This window comes from Anolis carolinensis, chromosome 2 (assembly GCF_035594765.1).
Source record: "Anolis carolinensis isolate JA03-04 chromosome 2, rAnoCar3.1.pri, whole genome shotgun sequence".
Taxonomy (NCBI): Eukaryota; Metazoa; Chordata; class Lepidosauria; order Squamata; family Dactyloidae; genus Anolis; species Anolis carolinensis.
In genome coordinates, this window is record NC_085842.1 from 197,115,696 (window position 1) to 197,142,759 (window position 27,064).

General features: G+C 40.3%; 1 protein-coding gene across 9 annotated transcripts in view; it reads right to left on the reverse strand.

Annotated features, from left to right (window-relative positions):
- rfx1 (regulatory factor X1) overlaps nucleotides 1-27,064 on the reverse strand; it is a 76,879-nt gene that overhangs the window by 32,553 nt on the left and 17,262 nt on the right. For 2 of the 9 annotated variants that reach the window (XM_062971484.1, XM_062971489.1), the window contains exons 3-9: nucleotides 21,148-21,257; nucleotides 20,092-20,175; nucleotides 13,823-13,915; nucleotides 6,101-6,196; nucleotides 3,690-3,785; nucleotides 2,394-2,762; nucleotides 466-560 (exon numbers count right to left, since the gene is read on the reverse strand). In XM_062971484.1, coding sequence (XP_062827554.1) covers nucleotides 466-560; nucleotides 2,394-2,762; nucleotides 3,690-3,785; nucleotides 6,101-6,196; nucleotides 13,823-13,915; nucleotides 20,092-20,175; nucleotides 21,148-21,257 — 943 coding nt within the window. Of the gene's footprint in view, nucleotides 1-465; nucleotides 561-2,393; nucleotides 2,763-3,689; nucleotides 3,786-6,100; nucleotides 6,197-13,822; nucleotides 13,916-20,091; nucleotides 20,176-21,147; nucleotides 21,258-26,825; nucleotides 27,060-27,064 lie in introns of those variants that run through there. The other 7 variants (XM_062971488.1, XM_062971485.1, XM_062971486.1 and 4 more) reach the window with 7 other exon arrangements.

Genomic DNA, 27,064 nt, shown 5'->3' on the forward strand with positions numbered 1-27,064 from the left:
AAATAAGCTGATAAATGGTGAATCAATATTTCTGTAAATCAAAATGATTCAACAGGTGTTTTCCTTGGGATGACCAATAGGATTCAGGTCAGTATATCGATACAAAATACATTATTTTCTGTTTATAAGATGTGGGTTTTTCACATCTTTTTTCCTGAACAAATGGATTTTGTTTTGCAAGATATATTTTCTCATCAAGGGCAAAAAACGTTGTGACCATTCTTTACATCCCAAGTGTCTGGCTCAGTGGTTCTCAACCTGTGGGTCCCAAGATGTTTTGGCCTTCAACTCCCAGAAATCCTAACAGTTGGTAAACTGGCTGGGATTTCTGGGAGTTGTAGGCCAAAACACCTGGGGACCCACAGGTTGAGAACTATTGGTCTATCTGAAAGTGACTGGTGTGGACTCAAATTATAAGGAAGCAAACAAAATGGCAAATTTTCCTAATCACAAGGTAGTACTCACATGGTACTTGCTGTGTAGCTGGCATCTCCTCCTTCCACATACTGCACTTGGTTAGGATAGACATGCTGCACAGGTACTTGCTGGACCTGCTGGACCTGAGGGAGCAGGGAGTAGCGATGACAGGAATGGAAAACTGAGGTGAGAAAGGAAGAGCCAAGCTTACTGTGCTCCAATTTTGCCCATCAGGTTACTCTAGAATAGAGGTGAGGTACCATGGCTCTCTTTGTCTTTGGATTAAAATGCCAACCGGTGGCAATCAACATGACTAATGGTCAGGAATGATGGGAGCTATAGTGAAATGTTTGGAGAGCCTCAGGTTCCTCACTCCTTCTCTATAGAAAAGGCCGCATTTCTGATCTGGTATGTGGTTAATGTTAATTGTCCGTGGATTACATTTCTTTGTCTGTTGCACCTGCCACAGAGCTATCATCGCACAGTAATAATAAAAATGCACAAAACCTTTGGAATAATTTGTTCAGAAGTTAAAAGTTCATTGAGAAAGAAATTTTTGACTGATAGGACAGATTAATTTAAGTTGCTTCTTGGAGTGGTAGGCCACTAAGCTACATAAAATCCTCACAATTCTCAAGGGCACATGTACACACTACATTTTACAGCTAAATCCAAAGTGTTTACTTATTATTTATTCACTTTATTTCTACCTCGCCTTTTTCACCACGGAGGGGACTCATGGCAGCTTATAAAATTCAGCAAAAATTCAATGCTGTGCAGACACAGAAAAAACACACCCATCAAAGTATAAAACAGTCTAAACATATAAACAATAAAACATGCATCAATAAAACAGATTAAAAACCATATAAAATGCCAAGTGATGATCTCATACTTGTCCATAATCATTTTCCAAAATCCATAGTCTATTATTAAGTTTTTTTCCTAAAAACCAGGAGGGATGGGGCCTGCCTGATGTCACTAATGAAGGAGTTCCACAGCCGAGGGGCCACCACTGAGAAGGCCCTGTCTCTCATCCCCACCAGCTGTGCTTGCGAAGAGTTCAGACCGAGAGTACATCCAAAGTATCAAAATGTACATCTAAAAAGAGACACGTCTAGAAATGTGCACATCATGTAAGTATGTGAGTATGGAGCTACGACTGTCTTCAGCTGCTTGCTGGATTGACATTACTTTTTTCAGAGTTCCAAAATCTTACTGAATTTGCAAATAATGGCCCTCCTTTGTGAACAGACTCTCTCCATGTATAGAGGACAATGAAAGCAGTGAAGAGGGAGTGCAGACTTAGGATTCTCATCCCCACTTGCTTTCTCTTGCTTACACATAAAGAGAACACTGAACAGACTAAAGATAGCACAGTATTGCTTTACAGCACAGTACTTGCTCCTTATAGTTCTGAAGTCATCTGCAGAACATTTAGCTCCCACTTCTGTCGAGACAGGGTCAACCCTGGCCTAGGAAGCTGTCTGTGTTCCAGTTTTGATGAAAAAACCAACAAGCTGCCATGCAATCATCATTACAAGATCAGACATAGCTAAACTGGATCTTATTCATAAATCCATGAACTCCTAGGTGTCTGTGACAAACTTCTAAGCTATCTCTCAATTACTGAAAGCTCCCTCCATGCGATTTAATATGCTTACCCACAGCTCTTAGTCTCTAAAGACTTCCATATTTACCCCTAATTTAAAGAAATTAAAGTACAATCAAATCAAGTGCTGAAGAGGTCCAAGAATTTCAATTCCTCTGGCAGGATGTAGAGAAGAAAAAGTCTGCTCTTCCATCACTAATGAAGTGAGGGAGTCACATCAGAGATTTGGGGGGGGGGGGGGGGCGAAAGGGAACTTGTAGGAAGGAGATGGTGCCAGCTAGCTGTGCTACCTGCCTCCACAAGAACTAAACTGCACAGAGCTTGCTATTCTTGGATCTCACTGGGTGCCTTCTTCAGAACCTACTTTAAGTGCTGTTGCTGCTGTTCCAAACACTAGCACCTGAGGGACTCTCTGAATCTTGACTCTTTGGTCAGGACTGGAGTGATGAGAAGAGAGGAATGGCAGCTGCTCTATCACCACCTTCTGTTGTGGCAGGAGGAGCGGTTGAGGAAGCATGCGGACCAGCTCCACCCACTGCTCCGAGGCGGGATCTAGGGAGTGCATGTAGTGGAGCCTGTGCTCTGAGCTGGATAAACAGCAGCCGGTCAGCTGAGGTAAACTGCTGCTGTTGTCATTGCTGCTGCTGCACTCTAGGGAGAGACTTTGCTGCATTCCTTCCTGTGGCTGCTGCTGCGACTGCTGACTGCTCTTAGAATGGCCACTGTCTGTGCTCTAGGTAATAAACAGAAAGACTGAAGCAATTGGGGCTAACAGAAAGGAAGTACAAAAAAAATCCCTGAAGAGGATGCCAAGGCTGAGATCAGGAAGTCCCAGCATCCTGGCTGTTCTGAATTGTATTTTGCAAGGGGGTTAAGGAAATACATTATAAAGCAGAGCTTTCCAAACGTTTCGTGCTGGTGACACATTTTTTAGAAATGCATCATTTTGCGACACAGTAATTCAGTTTTACTAGCAAACTGGAGGTTAAACCTCTTAGAAGAGATATGGACACATACATAAATTGTTATAATGAAATACATGGGGAACCAACATATCTCATGAAAACCTTTCATTTACATTTTTTTTAAAAATATGATTTGTAAGATAAGATACATTTCAAAGATTTTGTCATTTCTTGTTATATTTGCACAATACACCTACACAATGTAGCCAAGACAAATAATGTGACTAGATAGACAGTTTGGAAAGTTCTGCTATAAAGCAAGAAAATGGCAGAGCTTAGAATCTTCCCCTATTTCAAAATCTGGGGGTTTGAGAGGAAAGTTTCTGTAAGGGAAGAGGAATTCTGGGTGACAACTATCCTCATCCTACAGGGAAAAGGGGAAGACACATTTGGAAAGTCAATCCTGGATTGGGAATATGACTACTTAAAAGGACTTATGCTGCGAGTATCCCTGTAGGATAGGAATTTAAGATGGTGGGGGACAGTGACTTTAAAGTCAGTCTGGAAAATCTCTAGCTGTTCCTAGACTCAAGACTCCCATTGGCCTCAGCAAGAATGGCCAATTGCTAGAGAGACCTAGGATTCCTCACCCTTATTTCAATGTCTCAAATACCAGAGAATGTTAAGCCTAGCTAAGCCCCTCCATGATTAGCTGCAAATAAAGACGGTCATGAGCAACAGTTAGGGATGCTTACCTCTTGCGTGACGTGAACCTGTTGAAGCCCTTGCACCGCCAGCTGTTGCACCGAGCCGGCTTTGGGAGCGGAGGGGGTCGTCTGCACAACGGATCTCTACAGAGTGAAACAAATCAGAACACATCAGAGCCTTTAGGGAGGCCGAAAAGACAAATGGGGTTTCTTTCCCTGGCTTAGGAAGGGGCAAGCATATAATCACTTTTGCTAGTAGAACAAAACAGGTTCTGCTAGTTTCTTGTAAATTAGAGACTTCTTTTATCTACTCTTCAAGAGGCACACATTTCAGTGAAAGAGGTAGTCCATACTCAGGAGATACGGCTAACAGCTTGGAAAGGTTGATTTTTCTCCCATTTCCCATCTCTATATTGCATCAGAATATTTATAAACCCTAGACTTAAAATACACCACTTTTCCAAAGGTTGTCACTTTTCACCCTTGTACCATCTTGGATACATATCATGTCAGCAAGTTTCCACTGTTTGTGCTGTCTTTATGAACTGAATTACTATGGACAGGTTTCTGCAAATTTACTTCCTACCTCAGGGGGTAATACAGGTGGGGAATAAAGATCTCCCCTATTTCGAGGGGGCACTGTGTGGGCTGCAGTGGAAGTAGAGGAGTGGGGTAGGTCTAAATTGGTAGATTAGGCTCTGCTGTTTTCACTACCCATCATGAGTTGGACCGGTGAACATCAGGACTTCGTTGCTCAAGCATGTTATGAGAGGAACCATTCTGTATTAACAGTGCAGAGAGAGTTCCATATAATCTTTGTACTCGGTCGAAATGCCTCTGTACCAAATTGGAAAATGATATTGCTGAGGATTTCTAATCTTCAGGCAACTAGATCCACTAATGGACCTAGGACCATTAGAAAGCTAGAACATATGGCAGCATTAAGAGCATCCACATGGCAATTGTCAAGGCTCAGAAGCATGCCATGGTGCTGGGGCTATCAAGTCAAAGTTTGGGGAGAGTTCTGCATGCCGATTTAAAACTGCATCTGTATGAAATGATTTGTCTGATATGAGTTTTAAAAACCCATTAAAACAAAATTGTTTTAATCTACTTTTCAGAAACATATACAATGTTTTTCTAGATAGCTTAATTTATTTTTATACTCCTTCAGAATGTGGAAGATCTTTATGTTCCACCCGGTATAATAAGCTCAGCGTAACTTGACCTCATGTGAATAGAAGGCTCAGTTCCCATAGAAAACCTGTTCAAACCTAAAGGCGAGCAGAAAGGACCACTTGATGGCAGAATTTTCAGGAAGTGAAAAAACAGTCCGGATGCGCTAATAGCATAAAGCAAGCTAAATAAGATCTGCTAATACGAGGATGTAATTCTGGACGTGTGTGTGTGTGTGTGTGTGTATGAATACACACAGTGTGAAAAATAATTATATTACAATGTTCTTATTTTATTTTAGTGGTGGTTTTGTTTTAATGAATTGTTTGCTTTTATGTCTGTTGGACTTTCTGACCCATATGTAAGCCGGCCCAAGTCTCTTCAGTGAGATAGTGGCGAGGTATAAAAATAAAGTTATTATTTAATACACAACAAGATTAGTACCCAGCAAACAAGATCACTATGCTGGCTGTTGTATTGGATCACACATTGAACACTTTCCAATTGTCTAGGACTATGTATCGGCGAATAATGCATGCAGGTCCGAGTAGGGTGGCCTTCTGTAACTGATAGATGGTAATTTTGTCAGCGCCGATTGTTTTAAAAGTTCTGGCCAAGGTCTTTAGGCACTGCACCCAGTGTGCCGATCACAACTGGGACCATCTTTACTGGCTTGTGCCAGAGTCTTTGCAGTTCAATCTTATTCTTATTCTTATTCTTATTCTTATTATTATTATTATTATTTTGTTACACACAAAAGTGGTACCCCCAAATCTCACATGGAAAATACCTGATTTCTGAAAATCAGAGATACAAAAAAAAAAAACCACCCTCCTTGTTCAACAATCAAAATTACAGACTGCTTCACAAAAGCACGTTGAGTAGTAGTGAAACACAGAAATATACGCACATAAAAACTTCCATTTTGAGTAGTGTAAAATGAAACACGGAGAAATCAGTCTGGCAGACAGATGCTCATGCCTCTATCTAGAAGTTACACAAATCTGGACACAAGTGAGACAACTCAAAATAAAATCAAAATAAAATGAGTATGTTGTGAAGCACAAAACTACCTTAAAACAAATACCAAAATGAGAGGCTCGTTGAAAGGCAATAAAGATTTTTTTACAGAACGCTTCAAAATTGTTAGCAGAGGGTGATTTAAAAAACCCTGAAGTGTCAATACTTAACAGGCTTGAGCTCTTTCCAACCCTAAATCTGGCTGAGTTACTGGGATCTGCGGAGGGGGGGGGGGGTGGTGACTGCTTGAAAACATACAGCACCTCTTGTGCAACAGGCACTTGCTGGACTCCGTGGAGCTGGAGCTGCTGTACTTGTCCCGGTTTAGCGGCAGAGCTGCTGTTCTGGACGGGGGAGTGCTGAAAGGCAAGGAGGAGGACTTTACCCTCTGAGGATGGACAGAGGAAAAAGGCACAACTGATCCCCTTTCACAATGCATGCTCAGGCTTAGCTGGAAATCACACAGGTCCCTCCCTCCCCATCATGAAGTAATCGCCTTTTCAAAATGATCTCTATATGCCCTCAACGTCTGTTTAATTAACACTACACTCATTAAAGGGAAGGAGGGAGTTGCTGTTGCTGTTTTACAGCTAATGAAATGAGAAGCAGCCTCCTGTAAAGCAGCTTAGAAGTATCTTTTCCTTACGTCTGATGATCCTAAAATCAAAGATCGAGTATTTTGAAATCTATGTTAATTTCCATACATTTTACAGCCTCGAGGTCTGATAATGCTCTTACGTAATTCACTTTAAAACAAATATGCAGGACTCTACATAAACAGCTGAATGGTTCTTTGGCCAACACAGTAAAACACAAGCTGAGTATTCTGGTCTTCCAGGACATTAGCTGTCCAACCATTATATTTAAATAATATGATGCAAAGATGCTCACGTGACAGACAGATTGCAAGGCTGCTAAATTAAACATAACTGACAAAACAGATATATTTACATGACTGCTATAACAACTCTTGTCCTGAATGAAAACACTTGGTGGCTAACTCATCATTAAAAAACAAACAAACCCCAAGACAACTTTAAAGTCCAAGCTTGCACCTTCAAGACTACCAAAAAATTGTAACTAACTTTTGTAGCCCAAAAGTATTTGATCCATGAAATGAGAAGGAGATTATAGGCATATTACTCATTTGTATGAAATTATACAAATATTTAGAAAACTAATTTTTACATCAGTTATGTTGGAAGACATCAATGCATTCAGCAATCAATATACGGTATTAATTCCAGCAGAATAGTTTGTTTCTTACAGCAGTCCCAGAATACTTTAAATACATTTGTTTATCTATTTATGTTCTGGGGAAGGGAAGCTACAAGATAAAATCACTCAATACATAAATGCATCCTGAAAATGGAGATGCCACTTAAAAGTTTGTCATTTATTGAAGCGATTCATACAATTTTCAGGTTTAACAATTTAAATGTAGTTCAAAGACAGCATAAAACATGACACAATAATTAACAACAGATTCAAATGTTAAGAGGAGCATCAAAGATAAAACCACCACAATGATTTAAGGATGAGGAGAAAGGAAAAAGGGCTTTGCCTGGCACCTCAAAGAAAGCCATGTGCCTGCCTACATGGCAAGTTATATTTTCGAACACACTGTCCCCAATAAGGTCTTTATTCTTAGATAAATCATATTTCTGGGCATTGGTGAAATCTATTATGGAAGGCATGATAGCATGAGCTACTGTGGCTAGGCTATCTATGCCAAGGAGAAACTGAAATACGAGCCTCAGTTGAAGCACCAGTGTTAATGCCAGCAACCACATAGCAAATATATTTCCATCTTCTCCAGAGTATGCCTCCGTTTTGTGACACTCACTAAGTCTATTACTGCCTCCTATGAATTTGAGCAACTATTTAGAATTTCAACTGTCTCGCCTGAATCTGATGCAAAACAGAGCTGAGTGTCCTGTATGTCTGAGACAGCAGACTCCAAAGTCCTAGATAACCACACTCAGTGGCTTCATGTAAATGTTAAAAAGCACCATCTCAATATCTTCACACTGTAGTATCTGAAACATATCCTACAGCTAAGTAGCACAGTAGACACAGATTAATCAGCAGACTAGTGAAGGCTGTCATCAAGGCTGGTACTAAAATGATTTTGTCTTTGAGTAGGAAGATCACTAGCATAAGTTACCAAAATATTCAAATGTCACAGTGTCAGCCAAATTGAGGTAGGCTGCAAAACAGAAGGGAAAGCCCTAATGGATTACATCCCACATATCCAATGGAGAGACAGAACTACTTCCTTTTCAGTGCCATCAAAGCCACAAGACAGATTCAAATAAACAACTATTTTCACATTCATGACTCTGTGAAGAGCAGTGAAGAGCAGAGACATCACACTGGCAATGAAGGTCCGCATAGTCAAAGCAATGGTATCCCCCATAGTAACCTATGATTGCGAGAACCGGACCATAAGGAAGGCTGAGCGAAGGAAGATAGATGCTTTTGAACTCTGGTGCTGGAGGAAAATCCTGAGAGTGCCTTGGACCGCAAGAAGATCCAACCAGTCCATCATCCAGGAAATAATGCCCAGCTGCTCACTGGAGAGAAGGATATTAGAAAAATTACAAAGAAGATATTACAAAGAAGATATTACAAAGCTGAAGTATTTTGGCCACATTATGAGAAGACAGGAAAGCTTGGAAAAGATCATGATGCTGGGGAAAATGGAAAGAAAAAAGAAGAGAGGATGACCAAGGGCAAGATGGATGGACGGTATCCTTGAAGTGACTGGCTTGACCTTGAAGGAACTGGGGGCGGCAACGACAGACAGGGAGCTCTGGCGTGGACTGGTCCATGAGGTCACGAAGAGTTGGAAATGACTATGCGAATGAGCAGCAGAGCAGATCTGACTCTGAGATCTGAATTATGAATCAAATTTGAGGAAGCTTTCCAGATGACAGTATCACTTAACTTTTAATACTGACAGATCCAAAATCAATATGAGTAAATTAAAATGAAATGTTTAAAATGAATAAAAGAGTATTATAGCACTGTGGACATTTATTGACCATCAGTATAATTTCAATACCCTCATTTATAAATAAAAGGACTGAAAGAACTTCTGAAACTTCAAGTGTAGGAAAGGATCTTTGTTTACTTTTTCTTCTCATAACAGCAAGATCATTCATAGTACTGCCTGGAAAGGAAGTAAACTTTGCTTCAACTGATCACAAGTTGCTTTTATTGGAATAGAGAATATTGACTGGAAACGAGACAGACGGCTGAGTGACAGATATAGTGGTGAGGTAGATAAATTACAAAAGAATTTTTTTTTTGCTTGTACTATTTGACAACTCTCAGAATGGCTCCAATAACAGCTGTCAAAATGCTTAAAGACATAAGATTATGTATGGACTGATCAGCGGAGTTGTTTGATTCAAATTAATTGTGGAAAAATTGAAACTGCTGAGATAGAAAATGAATCGGATAGAACTTGGTCTAAAGAAGGATCTGAAAACTGAACTTAAAAATGATGTGATGATGAGAATTCAGGCAATATTCAGAAGGAATCAACAATGGATACAAAGGATTGGAGAAGTCTAAAAATGTTTTTTCCTTGGAGAAGTGGAGATAAATATGAAGATTGAAAAAACCATGAAAGTACAGTACTATGAGTAGATTTTGACAAAACCAGCTGGGTGAGAACTAAACAATGCTGGGTGGAAGAATGAAGGGTTCAAGAAAATCAAGTGAAATGGTGTCTATTATGGAGAAGTGAAGATCAACTGGAAGAGTAGGAACACTGTCAAAGAAGACCAGTTTGATGGCAGTGACCAGTTTGCTCAAGAAAACATAGAAGAAAACAGCCAGCATTTAACATTATTGAGATAATCCTAGTATTTAAAAATTCCAGTGCTTGAATAAGTTATCTCCATTTTATGCAAAAGTTGTAATTTTGCAACAAAACTTTTGAGGGATTTAAGATTATAATTGACTGAATGTTGGCAGAATTATTGAAATTCTATGTCTGAATGTAAAGCAAAGGGAAGATCGATTATGAGATTAGATATAAAGAATGAATTTTAAAATTACATTTCTTATGTTAAGAAAGATATTATGTATAAAATGGGGGAAATAATGTAATACATGATTGACTACTGCCACTGAATAGTATTATGTATATAAAAGATAGAAGTTAATGAAATTTCATGTGTTTGCGGAGATGGACAAACTGATGATTTAATAATAAGTTTTAAAGTAATATTAATAGACTTTGGGAGGTAAAAATGTTTTTTGAGATTCTTTAAGGGGAATTAGGAAAAGCAGAGTTTGAAGAATAAAGTACTGTATTTCCTCAAATCTAATATTCACATTTTTTTTACTAAATTACCTTCCCAAAATTAAGGTGTGCATTAGATTTGCATAATATGGTAAATACTTTTTGGGGTTTCAGTATTTTGAAAATTGAGGTGCACATTAGATTCAATGGCTCATTAGACTCAAGTAAATACGGGTCTATTTTAGAGGAAGTAGGATATGTGAAATTCTGCAGCCATTAGCTGGAAAGTTAGAAGTCATCTGTCTTCCTCTTTTTGTTTCTGTTTATACTATGCATGTTTAATTTAGCATCATCATCATAGGCAATCATAGCCAAGTATGATTGTCTTCCAAGGATAGAGTCTTGGCGGTGGGTCCTTAAGTAACTGTAGAGTGACTGTCTTTCGCAGTGAGGACATAGATTTCCAGGTGGACGTGGGAACTGACACGCCTTTGTCTTGGCACATTTCTCCCTTTCGCCCTCCATTTGTACCTTTTTGAATACCACAGCACTGTTGGTAACAGCTGACCTCCAGTTACAAGGCTCAAGGGCCAGGGCTTCCAGTTCTTGGTGTTTATTCTGCATTTGCTAAGGTTAGATTTAAATCCATCTTTAAATCTCTTTTGCTGTACACCTTAAATTTTCGGTTATTGAGCTGAGAATAGAGTAACTGCTTCAGGAGACGGTGATTCGGAAATGTGACCAGTCCAAAGAAGTTCATGGCTGAGAATCATCACTTCAATGCTGGTGGTCTCTGCTTCTTCCAGAACACTGACATTGATCCAAGAGATTTGCAAGATTTTTTGGAGGCAACACTGATGGATTATTTCCAGAAGTCATGAATGACCTTTGTAGACGGTCTGTGTTTAACAGGTATACAACAGAGTTAAGGACAATAGCTTTACAAACAAACATCTTGGTATCTCTATTAATGTCCCAATCCTGAAACATTCTCTGATTCATTTGAAAAAATGCTGCACTTGCAGAACTCAGACGGTGTTGTATTTTGGTGCTGATGTCAACCTTTGTGGAGAGGTGGCTGCCTAGGAAGTGGAAATGGTCAACATTTTCTCACATTACACCATTAAGCTTTATTGCTGGCATTGCAGAGAGATTGGCTGATCCCTGCTAGTAGAGCACTTCGGTTTTCTCAATGTTCAATGAGAGGCTGAGCTTCTCATATGCTTCTGCAAAGGTGTTTAGAGTGGCTTGTAGGTCTTCTGAATGCGGACAGACTATGTTATCATCAGCATACTGGAGTCCTATAACAGAAGTTGTTGTGACCTTACTATTGGCTTTCAGCTTGCTGAGGTTAAAGAGTTTGCTATCTCTCCGATAGGTGGTTTCTACACCAGTGGGAAGCTTCCTGTCAATAAGGTATACAATCATATCTATGAAGATGGAAAATAAGGTTGGAGCAGTAACGCACCCTTGTATGGCAGCTAATCCCACTTTAAATGGGTCACTTTAAGAGCTGTTGCTGTCCAAGACTGTTGCCATCATGTCATCATGAAGGAGCCTGTAGCATGCTACTGTAATTTGTAACTGTAACTAGTAACATAAAATAAATATAAAATCCAGCATTTACTGATAACAAATCACCATTTGCAAGGTATTGCTAAACAGACTGGTTTTCCTTTATAAAAAGTAAAGCTGAAGCATCTTCTACAGAATCCATTGTACAGCAAATTTGTGTAAATGTCTAAAACAGACATTAGGGCATGTTCAAAAACATTTGACTGTTGCCAGATTTTTCGGGTACACAACATTGAGGAAAGAGGACCCCATTTGGAATCAGGACCAACAATTTAAGAAACAATGGTCTAGAACGGGCATAGACAACCTTTGACTCTCCAGGTGTTTTGGACTTCAACTCGCACAATTGCTAACAGTCCATAACACCTGGAGGAATGAAGTTTGTCCATGCCTGGTCTAGAAGGATAAAAAACCCTTTCTAGTCACAATTATGCCACCAAATGGAGAATGTGTCCATTCAATATACATCTCAGAAGTATGGTGCAAACCTCAAGCATCTAACTATGTGGGAAGAGAGCATGGCTCTAGTGACTATTTGAACACATGTGAGCAGAAAATTCCAGAAGTTACCAAGCAGAGGGGCAAGGTGAAGTTTCTACACCACAGAACTCTTTCTTAATTTGTATGTATTTTTAGAATTTTCATGTCACTTTTCAATACCTAAGTCCCTAAAGATTCAGGCTCTAAAAATGCCACAAGACTACAAATTTCATAAGCATGTTACAATACAACAAGAAAATAAAATACTCAATCAAAAAGTCCACAAATTCAAATCCAGCCTTTTAAAAAGCCCACTATCCATCTCTATATCATTTGTATACTAAATATGAAGAGTTTAAAGCAAGTGTTGTGCGAACCCTTTTCAGGTCAAAGTCAAAATTCCAATTGGTGAACTGTCTAAGGGGCTATGTTGCAGCATGGGGAATGACTATGGACATGGAGCAAAGCCAAAGCAAAGTGGGTGAAGTGAGATGTCAGTCTTACCATTTGCCCCACTGTAACATTTTTCAGGCATGCTAAAGCTTGCCATTCTACAAATTAAAGCTCTATAAAAAGCCTTAATATTCTGAAAATTTAAAAACAAGTTCCTAGCACATTAATTAAAAGAGCTCTCCTTTGTAAAGATTTCCTTAAATCAGTGCCACTACTGATAAGGTTCCAGATCGAGTAGTGATTTGCTAAGTGTCAGATTGGGCCGTGGCAGAATACAACCTCCTCAGAAAATCCTTCTGTGAAGTAAGCCTAGAATGAAAGCTAGAGGAGACCATATAGTCCATTGCCAAGTGACAAATACATATTTCTTTGTCTTACATAAGAAGACAGGCACAAGTGCTTGGTTTTAATAGGATAGCTTTTAAACTGTGCTTGGATGTTACCATGTCTCTGCAGTATTTTATATTTTTAAAGTTGCCATGAGTCTGTGCTGGAATAAAAATTAGATAATAAAATTTTAAACAAAAACAAATGCATAAATATAAAGGGCAAAGAGGAAATGGACATCTGCTGCAGTTGAAACAGGAAGCAGGTTTTGGCTAGAGGCCAAAAACAAGTGGTGAAAGCAGCTGGAAAACTCTCCGGGAAGAAAAGCAGGAAAGCCAGTTATTGTTTACTCCACTTCCCTTTGTCCATATCGTTAAGTAGGAGGTCATGATCAAGAACCTAGCATTCCCTACTGAGTCCTAATAGACCTGAAAAATTATAAACAAGTCTTAGATCATCCTTATATCCTCTTAATGCGCCATACAATATCTGCTGATTAGGTGGACACTACTATGTAACATCCCCTGAACCTCATCAGTACAGCTCATTTAGCAAAAGCAAAGTTAATTCAGCTCGAAGGGCGGAATCCAAAGTGCCCCCTTAGTCTTGAAATCTTGGTAACACTTTTGGCTACACAAAGGCCAGTCTGAAAAGCAAAACTTACATGTCAGCTTCTTATTAGAAAACCAGATGAAACACAAGAATATTAAATTGTCTGAAAAAGTATGCAAGCCGGCAAATAAAGAAACAAGCACTGGGGAGGGCATACAGGTGAAGAAGCAAACACCAAAAGACAGCGATGGCCAAGCTACAGTTTCTTTGACTCATGGTGAACAGAACATCAAAGCATGCTTTCCCCAAACCTTCCAGGCCTGAACTTCTGGCCACCCACCTCAGGTGAAGAGTGGACCTGCTGCACGCCGTGGACGGCCAACGCGACCGGTCCTCCTTTACTAGCCTGTGAAGTACTCTGTACCACCAGCCGCTGAAACAGGATGACACAAGAGAAGTATGCCCTGGTTAATTGTCACATCTCCAGAAGAAACATGCCAAGGTGAACCAGCTGTTGGGAAGTGAGGCAAGTTTGTGGGTTGTTGAGAAACAACCCACACTGTCTGTCTGATTATGTGGCAGATTACAACAGAAATCATCCTTCACTTGGTAACACTTTATGGAGGCAGTCTCTCAAAGTGGCTCACATACAGGACTGGTCCAAGGCATTTTGACACCTGAGACATCTGCTGATGGAGCGTGCACCCATTGAAAGGTTATTCTACATAAGCTCATTGGAAAAAGCAGGTACTGTACAAATGCACCATCCATGCCCTTGAGTAGCTCCTGCTTTTTGGCTGTGAGACTTTTACAGGACAACCTGATTGCAAAGCTCCTTGGGTCAGACCTATTCATCAACTCCTCATAATTCCAGTCCAGACACTAACCTCACCTTATCTCATAGTAAGTTGGCTCTGTTTATACTAGCACTGGTCTTTTCACACAGACACAAACCTCGGCAAGAAATTGAACATTACTGCTTTTTTATAGATACTACAATATATAGTAAACTGTGCTATAGTTTTTACAGCACTGAAGTAAAAAAAAGTGTCTTGCTGGATCTGACTAGGGATCCACGCAGCCCAGTCTTCTGCTACCTGCTGCCCTGAAAAGCTTGCAAGCAAGCCATGAAAGCAACATTTCCTAACTATCTGCCTTCACACCCAGCAAACTAAGGTATCCTTCAGTTGTCACAGCTAATGGGCTTCTCCCCCAGATCTTTTATTAATGCAACTTAAGCCAATAGGCATCACTGAATCTTCTGTGTTCCGTAAGCACTATCTTATGGAAACCTTACTAAATCATCCTCTTGGAAGGAAGAAAACACAAGACATAACATTGCGTTGAGGGCTATTCTTTTTTTTTACTCAGATGTCAGAGTAGCTATACTAGCAAATGCTAATGTTGTCAGCTGACCTTGAGAAGGGATAAGAGCAGAATGTTCAGTAACAGAGGCAAAAGGGGGCTGTGCTTGGAGGAGAGAGAGGAAGCTACAGAAGAGAAGTTAGGAAAACTTTTCTATGATCATATGCAAAACATGAAACACTCTTACAATTTAGGGAGAGGTTCTTAGAACAATGTCATTTGAAAAGCACTCTCAGGCTAAAACCATAGCTATTGTTTTTACTGACTTTTGGAATTACCTACCAGCTCCTATCTTGAATTCAAGAATCCACAAATGTGAATTCAATGCATATATTGCACCAATTATGTCTTTTTTGAGAATATCTTTTTGATTATACTCTACCAAAAAACTTACAAATTTTAGTGCATTAGAAAGAAGATCTGGACCCAAATGTAGCAAATCAAAGTTTGTTTTTTGGAACTTTAAAAAAATATTTTCAAGTCATGGATGGCTGAATCTGCAGATACAGAATCCATGGATATGGAGGGCTGACTGTAGTTTGCATAATATAACCTAAAGGACTGTCACTGTCACTAGGTTTCAATAATCTATTTAATACATGATGTTTAATGTAACACAGGATTTAATAGTTTTATTTCAAATATTTCTTTAGGATTGGGTTTTTTTTTACACTTGTTACCAATTTCAATCACTTTGCCCAGGAGTAGGTCAGAAATTGTTTTTATGACAATTTGCTAGAGGATAATAGCAAAATCAGATTATCCAGTAAATCTCACAATTTGAAAATATAGATCTGGAACATTCATAGCTTGCCTTTCTCCAAGTTGCTCAGTGAAAATGCATACCTGGAGTGTGTCACTTTATTCTTGCAGTAGGTCTGTGAAGTAAACTAATTTGAAAAATAATGTCTATTCTGAAGCCCTTACACTTGAAATTGCTGAGATAGAAAATGAATCGGATAGAACTTGGTCTAAAGAAGGATCTGAAAACTGAGCTTAAAAATGATCTGATGATGAGAATTCAGGCAATATTCAGAAGGAATCAACTATGGATATGAAGGATTGGAGCAGTCTAAAAATGTTTTTCCCTTGGAGAAGTGGAGATAAATATGAAGACTGAAAAAACCATGAAAGTACAGTACTATGAGTAGTACTGGTCCAAGTTTTATACTCTGCCTACAATAACACTCTCTAACTTTAAGTATTTTCTCTCTTCTTGCATCTGCTAGTATGAAAACTACGCTTGGACTTATCATAATGCTTCATGAAGTTTTCTGTATTGATTAAAACTAGTCTGAGTTATTTATGTGGAGCTTTGTCAGATTTCTCTCTTTAGGTCATTCAATGAAAATTCATCAAAAAAAGTTCATTGAAACAGAACGACCTGTACCTGCAGTCAAGAACTGAAGTTCACAGAAAAACATTCTCAGGGACACTTTACAGACAAGGCAACATCAATGATACAACAACAACTACTACAACAACAATCCTAGTTCCCTGGAGAAATATCCCTTATGATATGCAGAGCAACACACTTAGATTTGTTTAGGTGTGTTACGTTTATAAGCAGACATACATCTTCTATATCATGTTGTGTGTGAAGCGATTCTCCCACTCTGTAGCATTAATCTGCATAACCAGATAATGGCTTTAACATGTTACAGATACTGCTGATGAAAGCGTAACTAACTAAAACCAAAATGTGAAAAAACTTTATAGAGAGAATGACAAGCTTTCATGTGGTATAGTAACTACATTCTCTCTTTTTAATGTCCCAAATGACAACACCTTAGGACTCTCTCAATCAGTTTCAATCAGGTTGAGTTTCACTGGCAACCTGACAAACAGAAGAGACACATCTATCATGACTACTACTACTAACTGGTGCCTGACATCACGCAAGAGGGATGGACATCATCCATGAGCACCACAGAAGAGAAAGTAAAGATTTGGAGTGCAACAGATACAAAGAAGCATTGGGAGACAAAAAAACCCAGCCCTTCTCAGGGTAACAACAACAGATCTAGTGTTCAAATGTGTACAGAGCTAGGAACCAGGATTAAAGCTGTGTAACTATAGCCTTCAAAATCTGGATGAAAGTGTAAAACTCAACAAGGAAATTTCAGTATCAAGATGATGTTTTCAAAGTAGCTTATCTGGCAGCAGATCATTTTCTATAGAAGACACTCTTTTTATCAGATGCTTATGCCACTGAAGCTCCTCCATATGCTTATGAGGTAAAATGCTTCAGAAACCCATGCTAGGAATGCAAGAGATAACTTGTTTGTAGAAATATAAGTATGTAAACATATTCAATTACTTAACTGATTAGATAAACCATGTTTCTCATCCTGTCTACAGGCAAAGGGCTGCAGTATCTGAACATGTGCAAACATAACATCAGGCTGTAATCCCAAACATCCAAAAGGTAGGTATCAGGTAAAGACAATTCATGGACATGTGCTTCACTTAAAAGCTCAACCCATCCAAGTCCAACCAATCACCAGGGGCCAATTTCTTCCCATAATCTAATTATAGCAGTCAGTCGGCTGCCAAAGTATAAACACAGGCCATTTACTAAACTTCCCTGAGAGATAATTTCTATGAAATTTTTACAACAAGCACACATTAGCCAAGACATTATCTTCAATTACCAGATGTTGGAACTGTGTTACGCATAGGACATCCTACTTCAGTTCAGTTGAACAGAGGGCTACGAATATGCCAATACATCTGTGATTCCAAAATCACATTCAGAATAAGCAACAGGATGACTACAAAGTAGAAACTTCAGACCGTACTAAACAGCTGGAAAAGTCAAAATCAACCTCTTTTTCAAACATGGGAGTAATCTCCAGGCTTCTTTTTAAAACAAGAAGGATTCCTTCAAAGGGAATGTTTGCAATTTTATTTCTGCAAAGGAATGTTAAATAATTATATGTGTGTTCCCCAATTCACTAGGTTCATTGAAGAAAACCATGTCTGATAAGATACTGTTACTATTTTATTTATTTATTTCCAGAATTTATACCCCGCCCTTCTCACCCGGGGGGACTCAGGGCGGCTTACACAGTTGGCAACATTTAATGCCAAGAACATAATAATAAAACAAAAAACAGTACATATAACCAATTAAAACTATAAAAATACATCATTAAAATACATTATAAAAATCAAAACATAAGTAAATTAGATCCATTTGTCTAAAAACCTCATGCTTCAGCCTTCAATCGGACCATGTCGACGTTATCATATTACTCGTTAAAAGCTTGTGCACACAGCCATGTTTTCACAGCCTTTCTGAAACGCAGAAGAGTTGGGGCTTGTCGGATATTTGTGGGGAGGGTGTTCCACAGCCGAGGAGCCACCACCGAGAAGGCCCTGTCCCTCGTTCCCACCAGCTGCGCCTGCGAGGCAGGTGGGACCGAGAGCAGGGCCTCTCCAGATGATCTTAGGGATCTAGCTGGCTCATATGAGGAGATACGTTCGGATAAGTAAATTGGGCCAGAACCGTTTAGGGCTTTATAGGTCAAGACCAGCACTTTGAATTGGGCTCGGTAGCATATCGGCAGCCAGTGGAGCTGGCTTAGCAGGGGGGTGGTACGCTCCCAGTATGCCGCCCCAGTTATTAATCTGGCTGCCGCCCATTGTACTAGTTGGAGCTTCCGGGCCGTCTTCAAAGGCAACCCCACGTAGAGAGCGTTGCAGTAATCCAAACAAGCTGTAACCAGAGCGTGGACCACCGTGGCCAAGTCAGACCTCCCAAGGAACGGGCACAGCTGGCGCACAAGTCTCAGTTGCGCGAATGCTCCCCTGGCCACCGCCGAGACCTGGGGCTCCAGGCTCAGCAATGAGTCCAGGATCACACCCAGACTGCGAACCTGCGTCTTCAGGGGGAGTGCGACCCCGTCCAACACAGGCTGTAACCCTATTCCCTGTTCAGCCTTACGACTGACCAGGAGGACCTCTGTCTTGTCTGGATTAAATTTCAATTTGTTTGCCCTCATCCAGTCTGACACAGCGGCCAGACACCGGTTCAGGACCTGAACAGCCTCCTTAGTGACAGGTGGGAAGGAGTGACAGAGCTGGACATCATCTGCGTACAGATGACACCGAACCCCGAAACTCCGGATGATCTCTCCCAGCGGCTTCATGTAGATGTTAAACAACATGGGGGACAGTACTGACCCCTGTGGGACCCCACAAGACAATGGTTGTGGGGTCGAGCAGGTGTCCCCCAATGACACCATCTGGGAACGACCCTCCAGAAAGGACCGGAGCCACTGCAAAACAGTACCTCCGAGCCCCATCCCGGCAAGGCGCCCCAGAAGGATACCGTGATTGACGGTATCGAAGGCCGCTGAGAGGTCCAGCAGAACCAGCAGGGACACACTCCCCCTGTCCAGTTCCCGGTGTAGATCATCGACTAAGGCGACCAAGGCTGTCTCGGTACCATGCCCCGGCCTGAAACCAGACTGCGCCGGATCTAGAAAATCAGTGTCAACCAAGAATGCCTGGAGTTGTGCGGCCACCACACGTTCCACGACCTTGCCCAAAAAGGGGAGATTGGAAATAGGCCGAAAGTTCTCCAATTGAGTGGGGTCCAGTGATGGCTTCTTCAACAGCGGTCTGATACTGAACTATTACTAGATACTGAACTATTACCACTCCTCATGACAGTAAGGTACTATGGCAAAACACAGGAAAATATAAAGGCAATATATACATACATATATAAATATAAAGGAAAATATAAAACAGCTTAAAGATCTGGGCATGTTTAGCTTGCAAAAGAGAAGGCTGAGAGGAGACATAATTGCCATGTTTACATATTTGAAGGCTGTCATAAGGAAAAGGGAGCAGGCTTGTTTTCTATTGCCCTGGAGACAGGACTTGAAGCTAGGACTGAATTGAGCAATGGGTTCAAATGACAAGAAAGGAGATTCTACCTGGATATTAGGAAAAACTTTCTGATCATAAGAGGTATTCAACAGTTCAACTCCCTGTCTCTATTTAAAAGCCTTCTTTGGGGACTTTTAAACAGAGTCTAGATGGCCATCTGTTGTGGGTGCTTTGACTGTGCTTTTCCTGCATGACAGGGGGGTTGGACTTGATGGCTCATGTCGTCTCTTCCAACTCTGTGATTCTATGATTCTATATGCACCTTAAAAGGTGAACAGAGGAAGATACTTTAAATCTGCATGCAACCTTAGCAGCAACTTGATGGGGAAAGATCAGACTCACCTGCTGGGGTACTTGCACGCTTGTAAGCTGTAGTGGAGATACTGTTCCAGGCTTCGTCTGCACGCTAGCTTGGACCAATAACCTCTGTCAAATAAGAGTGACAGAGATCAGGGGAAATTAAGACAATTCACAGTAATGCCCCCATCCTGAACAAAATAGCCTGAACTACATTCTCATGGTACTCTACTTCAAAGATGTCAAGATTGTTTATAAAGATTTTGAAACATTTACATATGCATTTAAGTAAGGGGCAGCTGAAGTTGGAGAAATTTTGCTTTTGATTCCTAATTAACAGCTTCAGACACTCTCACTTTCTAACCTTGCTGTCAGAAACACTACTTCTTCTACGCGGAAATGGCCTTAGCACTTGACACTCAAGTCTTTTGGTTTGCCTTTCAACTTCTCCAAACACTGAACTCTTCTTTTCTACTCTCTTAATAAAATAATTCCAGGAATTTAATATCTCAAACTCTTCCCTCGAGCTCATGTAATAGATCCCATTCTCTTGATATAGTTAAGAATGGGATTCAGAAATCAAAGGTGCACATCCTCTCAGGGCTGTGAATTCAGAGTTGGAATCAGCAAACTAAATTGGAAGCTATATTTATTATTTCTTTATTACAGTATTTCTACCCCGGCCTTCTCACCCAATAAGGAGATTCAGGGCAGCTTACAATATAAAACACATACATAACAATTACAATAACATTTCAATTCAATTTAAAATTAGATTACATTAAAACATTCATAAATACACATATAAATATACATTTAGGCGCATTGAGTATTGAGTAATGTATATTTTGTACAATATAGATTTGCCATTCACAACGAAGTCAGAGTCCAACAATAGAAAAATAAAGGAATAGGAGTCCATGTCAAGGTTTTGGCATATCACTCCAATGCCCTGCTTCCTCTCACCTACTCTTTGCACAACATTGATGCATATGTAGAAAACTCTTTGTGCTTCTCTCAAGTGTCAAGATGCCTTGATTAAGCATCTGATGAGATCACCTCCGGCCATAGGAACAGTAAGACTCTGGTTGAACAACATACCTGCTGGGTAGCCTGGACTTGCTGCACCACCTGAGTTGGTACCCCAGACTGTGTAGCAGTGGAACCTGGGCTGGACTCTGAAACTGTGTCACTGGGCCTCATGGAGCCTTCTGTAAAGAAACAAATCATTTATAGACAAAGGAAAAGACTCAACACTACACACACACCCCAATACTAATATCTAATTTTAGAAGAAAATCAAATTGAAAAGAGAATACATAAGACTAGACTTGGAGATAGCTGAGGGAGGTGACCCTGGAAGTGTGCAGGGAGAATATCAAGTCCCTTAGGCACCTGAGATGCAAATTCCTCGTTATCCAAGTTTTTATTACAAGAACACAAACAATTCAATACAGAGAGTTCCAAGTCCTATCAAAACCTGGAAAATACTTGTTTTTGGACTATACTCCCAGAACCTCCCTCCCTTAATCAGCAGAGCCTATGGGAGAATGGTGGTAGACCTAGTCGAAAAAGTAACTCTGCTATTAGCCTTCTGTCAAGGGCAAACATCAACCCTTTAGTAGTCCCAAATAGCCATACCACAAAATCTGAGGACTTCCTTTGCCCCAAGACTTTCATATCCTCATATAGGATTATGGGCTCTCCGTTTGCTAACACTATTACCCCTAGAAACACTGCTACCCCAAACTGCGCTAAACAACTTTGCAGACAGGTGAGCTCTTGCTATGAAGAGAAATACATTCTGAGATACTAAGGCAAGAATACCATTTCACGGACTATATCCCCTTGGAATACAATCTATTCCTGAGTTTGGGAACTAGTCCACTAGGTCCCTGTCATGAAAAAGAATGTCTCACAGTTTAACAGAGAAAAGGGTACATGATTCCAATACCCACCACCACAACACATGTTCTCCATGTTTTTTTTTAGATGTGTGAATGCAAATATGGTCATTTATTCTGCAGGGAGATTATCTTCCCTACACTCATGCTCAGTCACATCATCTCCTAACACCTAATCTCCAACTGAGGAAGTTACCATGCTACAGTTTAATAAAAAGCCTTTTTTCCCCCTAGAAACACTACAATTTTTCTCCCTATTTTTCACCAACAGTTCTGTAAAGGGAATGCTCTTCGCTCAAAGCAAGGACAGGCACATAGGCCAAGCAGCAACCTTGCCAATCAGAAATCTTCCTATGCTGAGAGCAAAATCCTGAGTCTTTGGTGCTCAGGAGCTGATCTAAACTATATTCTTCTTAGAGAGTGTGCTTCTTTTCTGCTTATATTCCATGGACCACAACAAATTCGCAAGAAAGCAAAGCAGCAGGTGGTTTGGGAAAGCAACATTTCTGACAGATCCGAAGCAGCAGTCTCTGAGTAAGTACTTACGGTCAAAAGGCACTGCATAAAGGTAATCATAATACATGGCGAGGCAACTGAAACAGTTACAGTCCCAGTTGTTCATTTCCTTGAAAATGAAACAGGCAAGGCTTTTATAAACTGGAACCTTGGCCAGCTAATCCCCACTAGTTCCTACCAAAGCTCTAGCCAGGTTGGTTTTGTATAAACATTCTCATCATAGTAGGTACACCATTCTGTTCTTCTCAGGATGGGGTGGCAGATGCCGGCTGTTCACCCGATTGCAATCACCAAGCATGAGTTCACGTTTCATGAGTGTCTCATTTGACATGCTCAAAGGGAAGGGGGAGAAGGGGAAGTCACTCTGGGCCACCTGCGTTAGAGCTGCACATTTGTTTGTGTTCTTAGAAAATACAGGAGCAGGCTTTCAAAACAACTCCCTTGAAAAGCTGGAGGTCCTGTGACATGAAGGATGATTAGCACTGATAACCAATAAAAGTGATGTAATATTGCTACATCAATACATATCAAGTCACGCTTCAGACATCTCAGGGACAAGGATGCCTACTGCTCACAGATAACTTGATTCGATCCCGCATTTCCAAATCCTTGCTCGCAGAGCTGATGTTTCCTTAGCAATTTGTAGAAATTCTATTCTGAAATAGATGACAGACAATAGACAGCCAAATAGTCATTCCAATATCCCTTCAACTGGAGGGCCTTGTGCACTAGGTTAGTAATCTCCACACTGTCTTTGAATTAAAAATAGAAACGTTTGAACTTCCCCAATACATCTGGACAAGACAGAGCAAAATCACCAAGCAACAAATTCTCTACTCTGAGCTATCAAATTAAATAGGAGGAAGAAAGGTCAGAAAAGATGGAGTGCAAAACAGCCAGTCAGAAATAAACTGAGGAAACAGGAGATGTCAGTTTACAGATTGGACTTTACAGCCCAAAGGCCTACTGCTGATGAGCAGGGAGGGCGTAGGCAATTTTGGCCAGACTCCCTGTAAGAATTTTATGTTGGCCTCAGAATATTATGTCAATGTCAACAATTAGATTTTTTTTAACTCCAGTTCTCTTTGAGAAGTCAGTCAATTAAATATTGGCTTTCCTCTCCTCCCCATATCCAACAGAAGCCTCCACAATTCCCTTTCTTCTACTACTGCTTCACTACATCTCAAAGCAAATAATTATGATCTGGGTAGCTAGCTTTCTACTCTCACTTCCCAAGGGGCACTAGAAAAAAAATCACTAGTTTATTTAAAAAAATCACCAGACTTCCAATTTCAGCAAGACTTATAAGACTGGGAGTTCAAGCTGGGGGAAGGAGCAGGATGTGTGCAAGAATACCTACCTTAACAATGTTAAAAACAAGCCACATGAACGTCCCTGGGGAAATTGAGCCCTCTGGGACAACCTTGATTCATTTTATTTATTTTATTTATTTATTACATCACTTCTACCCCGCCCTTCTCACCCATCAGGGGACTCAGGGCGGCTTACAGTATAACCATACACATTTTGCTCTAAAGAACTCATGAAAATATTCCTATAACTGGTTCGTGTGAAAGGAGAAATGTATTTGGTTCATTTTACTGTCTCCTGGTATCATGTTATGTCTAAGGGTCTTCCAATGTTATAGATCTAAGACAAGAGGGAAAGAGAACAAGGGCAACAGAAGCACACTCTGGATGATGCAATCAGTATGCAATACAGGCAAGACACAAATTTCATTTAAACACTACCTATACACAAATCCCACATTAACAATTAGGGAGTGATGATACTTAGCATTTCAATCAATCAGTCAATCAATCAATCAAGACTTTATTAATGGTCCATGATCAGCAGAGAGATGGGCACAAATGCCCTGGGATGAGGAAACACAGTTCCCTAGGAAAGCAGTCATGAAAAAGATTAGAAAAGTTTTTTTTCTTTTAAAAAAACAGTTTAAAGTAATGGTTAGCAAAGCAGTTATGGGGGGGGGGGTGGATAGGAGAAGTCAAAACACTAAGGAAGCACTAGAAGGAGAGGGAGGGACACATTACAAGTCCAGCAGCACCTAAGCTGCAACAGGTTGTTCCAGTCGTGCTCCCGTCAGGGTGCTGTCCTGCGGGGTCAATCATAATCCATCAAATTTTAAGTGCTGCAGCGCAGAACCTAGCAACACTGTAAATTATTGTACTGCTAGAGTCCGAGGGAAGCAGTGTGGTATAAAATTTTCTGGTGTGCCTTGGGTATTTAAGAAGCCATGAAATTAGTTCTAATGTCTCTGTAGAATATGCATTGAAGGAGCTCATGTTCTGATGTTTCTGTATATCCGGACTCACATGGCCATAATCTCTCCTTGAAGGGAGTCTTCCGATATCTCCCCTCCAATACAGCCAATGGGAAGGCATGGCATCTTGCCAGGGTGAAAACCCTTCAGTGTTTAGGCACCTCCAGATTTGTTAGGTATGCCACGGGGGAGGTGAGGTATCTGTTAGCTTCACTAACAATAAAAGCTGGGGCACAGGCCAAGTGCAATTGGCAATCTATGTCCGGGATCCATTGCTTAATAAGATCCTTGGCTTGCTCCCATCCCATGCTTAGCATTCAAATAGTTCTTAATGATTTACAGTACCCTCAACACATGTAACAAAAAAAAAAACCTTCCTTCAGCTCAAAACAGCAAATTATCCTCATTTGCAGATGGGGTGGCTGGGAAAAGGGGGGACATAGTGATTTTCTAACCATTTAGAAAATGGTTCTAACCACTAACCATTTAATGATATTCAAAGCTAGCTTCTAACTGCTGCAGCCACAACAAACTCCTACAAAAGTACATGAAAGAAAGCCCTAAATATGAATTAATGCTCTAGGGTTTGTGTAATCACCATCTGGGCTTCAAACTGGTTCCAGGATTTCCTATGTAATAATCTGCATAGCAAAACTACTTTCTTCAATACCGGTTTGAAACTGCAGTGTAGGCGTGCCTCTAGACGGCTTTTGTCTACTCTGACTGGCAGAAGCTGAACCTACTGCCCTCAATATGCAAAGTGTCCTCTCGCGTAGTTTTATTGACATATGAAAATGCCAATAAAAGTCAGAGTACTTAAAATGAATAGAGCCCTATTTGGAAGGGATAACATCTACTGAGGTATGGAAAATGCAGACATAGCAAAAGATCAAAAGGGGAAAGAGGACACACTCATAAGATCTAAGATGCTATCAAAAGCACATAGCGTTCAGACTCATATAGGACATTCTCTGATTAGAAACGCTGCTTCCTAATCTGTACTCTTCAAATGCATAGGGGCAATATGCATTTTTTTTTTAACTTTAGGACTACGTCCTGGCACCAAAAGCAGGTTATGGCCCTCAGACCCAGTAGGCTTAACAAATCAAATACTTCTCACAAGAAATTATGTTAAGTTTCACCTGAGAAACCCTCCCTGCTATAGTCCTTATTGTACCTTATCTGAGAAAAAGAAAAGTACTGGGCTGGGTGTTATCTGGCTAAAGGAAAATATTCACCATGTTCTATAGGGCCTCTGTCCTTAATAGGATATATTACTGCAAAGATTAGAATTTTCAGTTCTGCCAGATGCTGTGTGTTGCAAAGGGAGAAACAATCTAAGCTCTCAGGTAAGAACTTCCAGCCACAACAGAAATCAAACAGCTTAGGAGCTGCTTGATTAGAATCAAAGGCAGGCCAGGTTTCGCTGGATAATATTTCAGGATGGATAAAGTGCTGCATTACACTAGGAAAGACAGGAGAAATTCTATCTGCCTGTTTGCCTCCTTCAAGACTATCCAAGCCCTTGTGCTTCCATTCATTTAAATGAAGTTGTGCTAGAGACTTACCACTCTCTACCCTCCCCCCTCCCCCCTCCCAAAGTCAGTATGCAATCTGGAATGTGTTTCAATATTGTGTCTTAGAATATCTTGGGCCAATTAAGCCAAGACACGAAACAAAAAAAGGTTTCTAGAACAAGGATGTGATTCAAAGCTTCAGTCTGCACAGTCTTAAGCTGAAAGAGTTCAAAAGCAAGTGCAATAAATCGTACCAAGTGAGTGTCACGAAGGAAAATGTTAATAATGCCTACTGATTTTTCAAACACAATGTTAAAACATGAAGTGAAAATTGTGCAGATTTTCTAGCTTAACGTAAATCTCCTTGTGTGTCTAAAGCAAGAGCAAAGCTGCGGACAGCTCAATGCAATATGCAGTGGCCATAAAAGCAGCTCAAAAATTAATTACCATTTATGGAACAACCCAGCTAAAGCTAAGCATTCCCCAGTTTCATGAATGTATGTCTAGACACTAACACTAACTTTCTCCTACTGAAATCCCATTTAGTTCAAATCTCACCCTTAAACAGTAGATCTATGCATAGCTCTGAAGGGTTCATATAGACCGAATACAGAGCAATACTACAGAACAGGTATAAAATTGTGCAGACAATTTCAGTAACAACCACAAAATCTGATTCGTGACAGCAAAGTCCTACTGTAGAAGACTACACTGGGTTCTATTCTTATCATCACAGCTATGTTCTAAATGCAAATTGCCATTGTTGATGCAGGTGTCACAAAGAATTCAGCTAGATT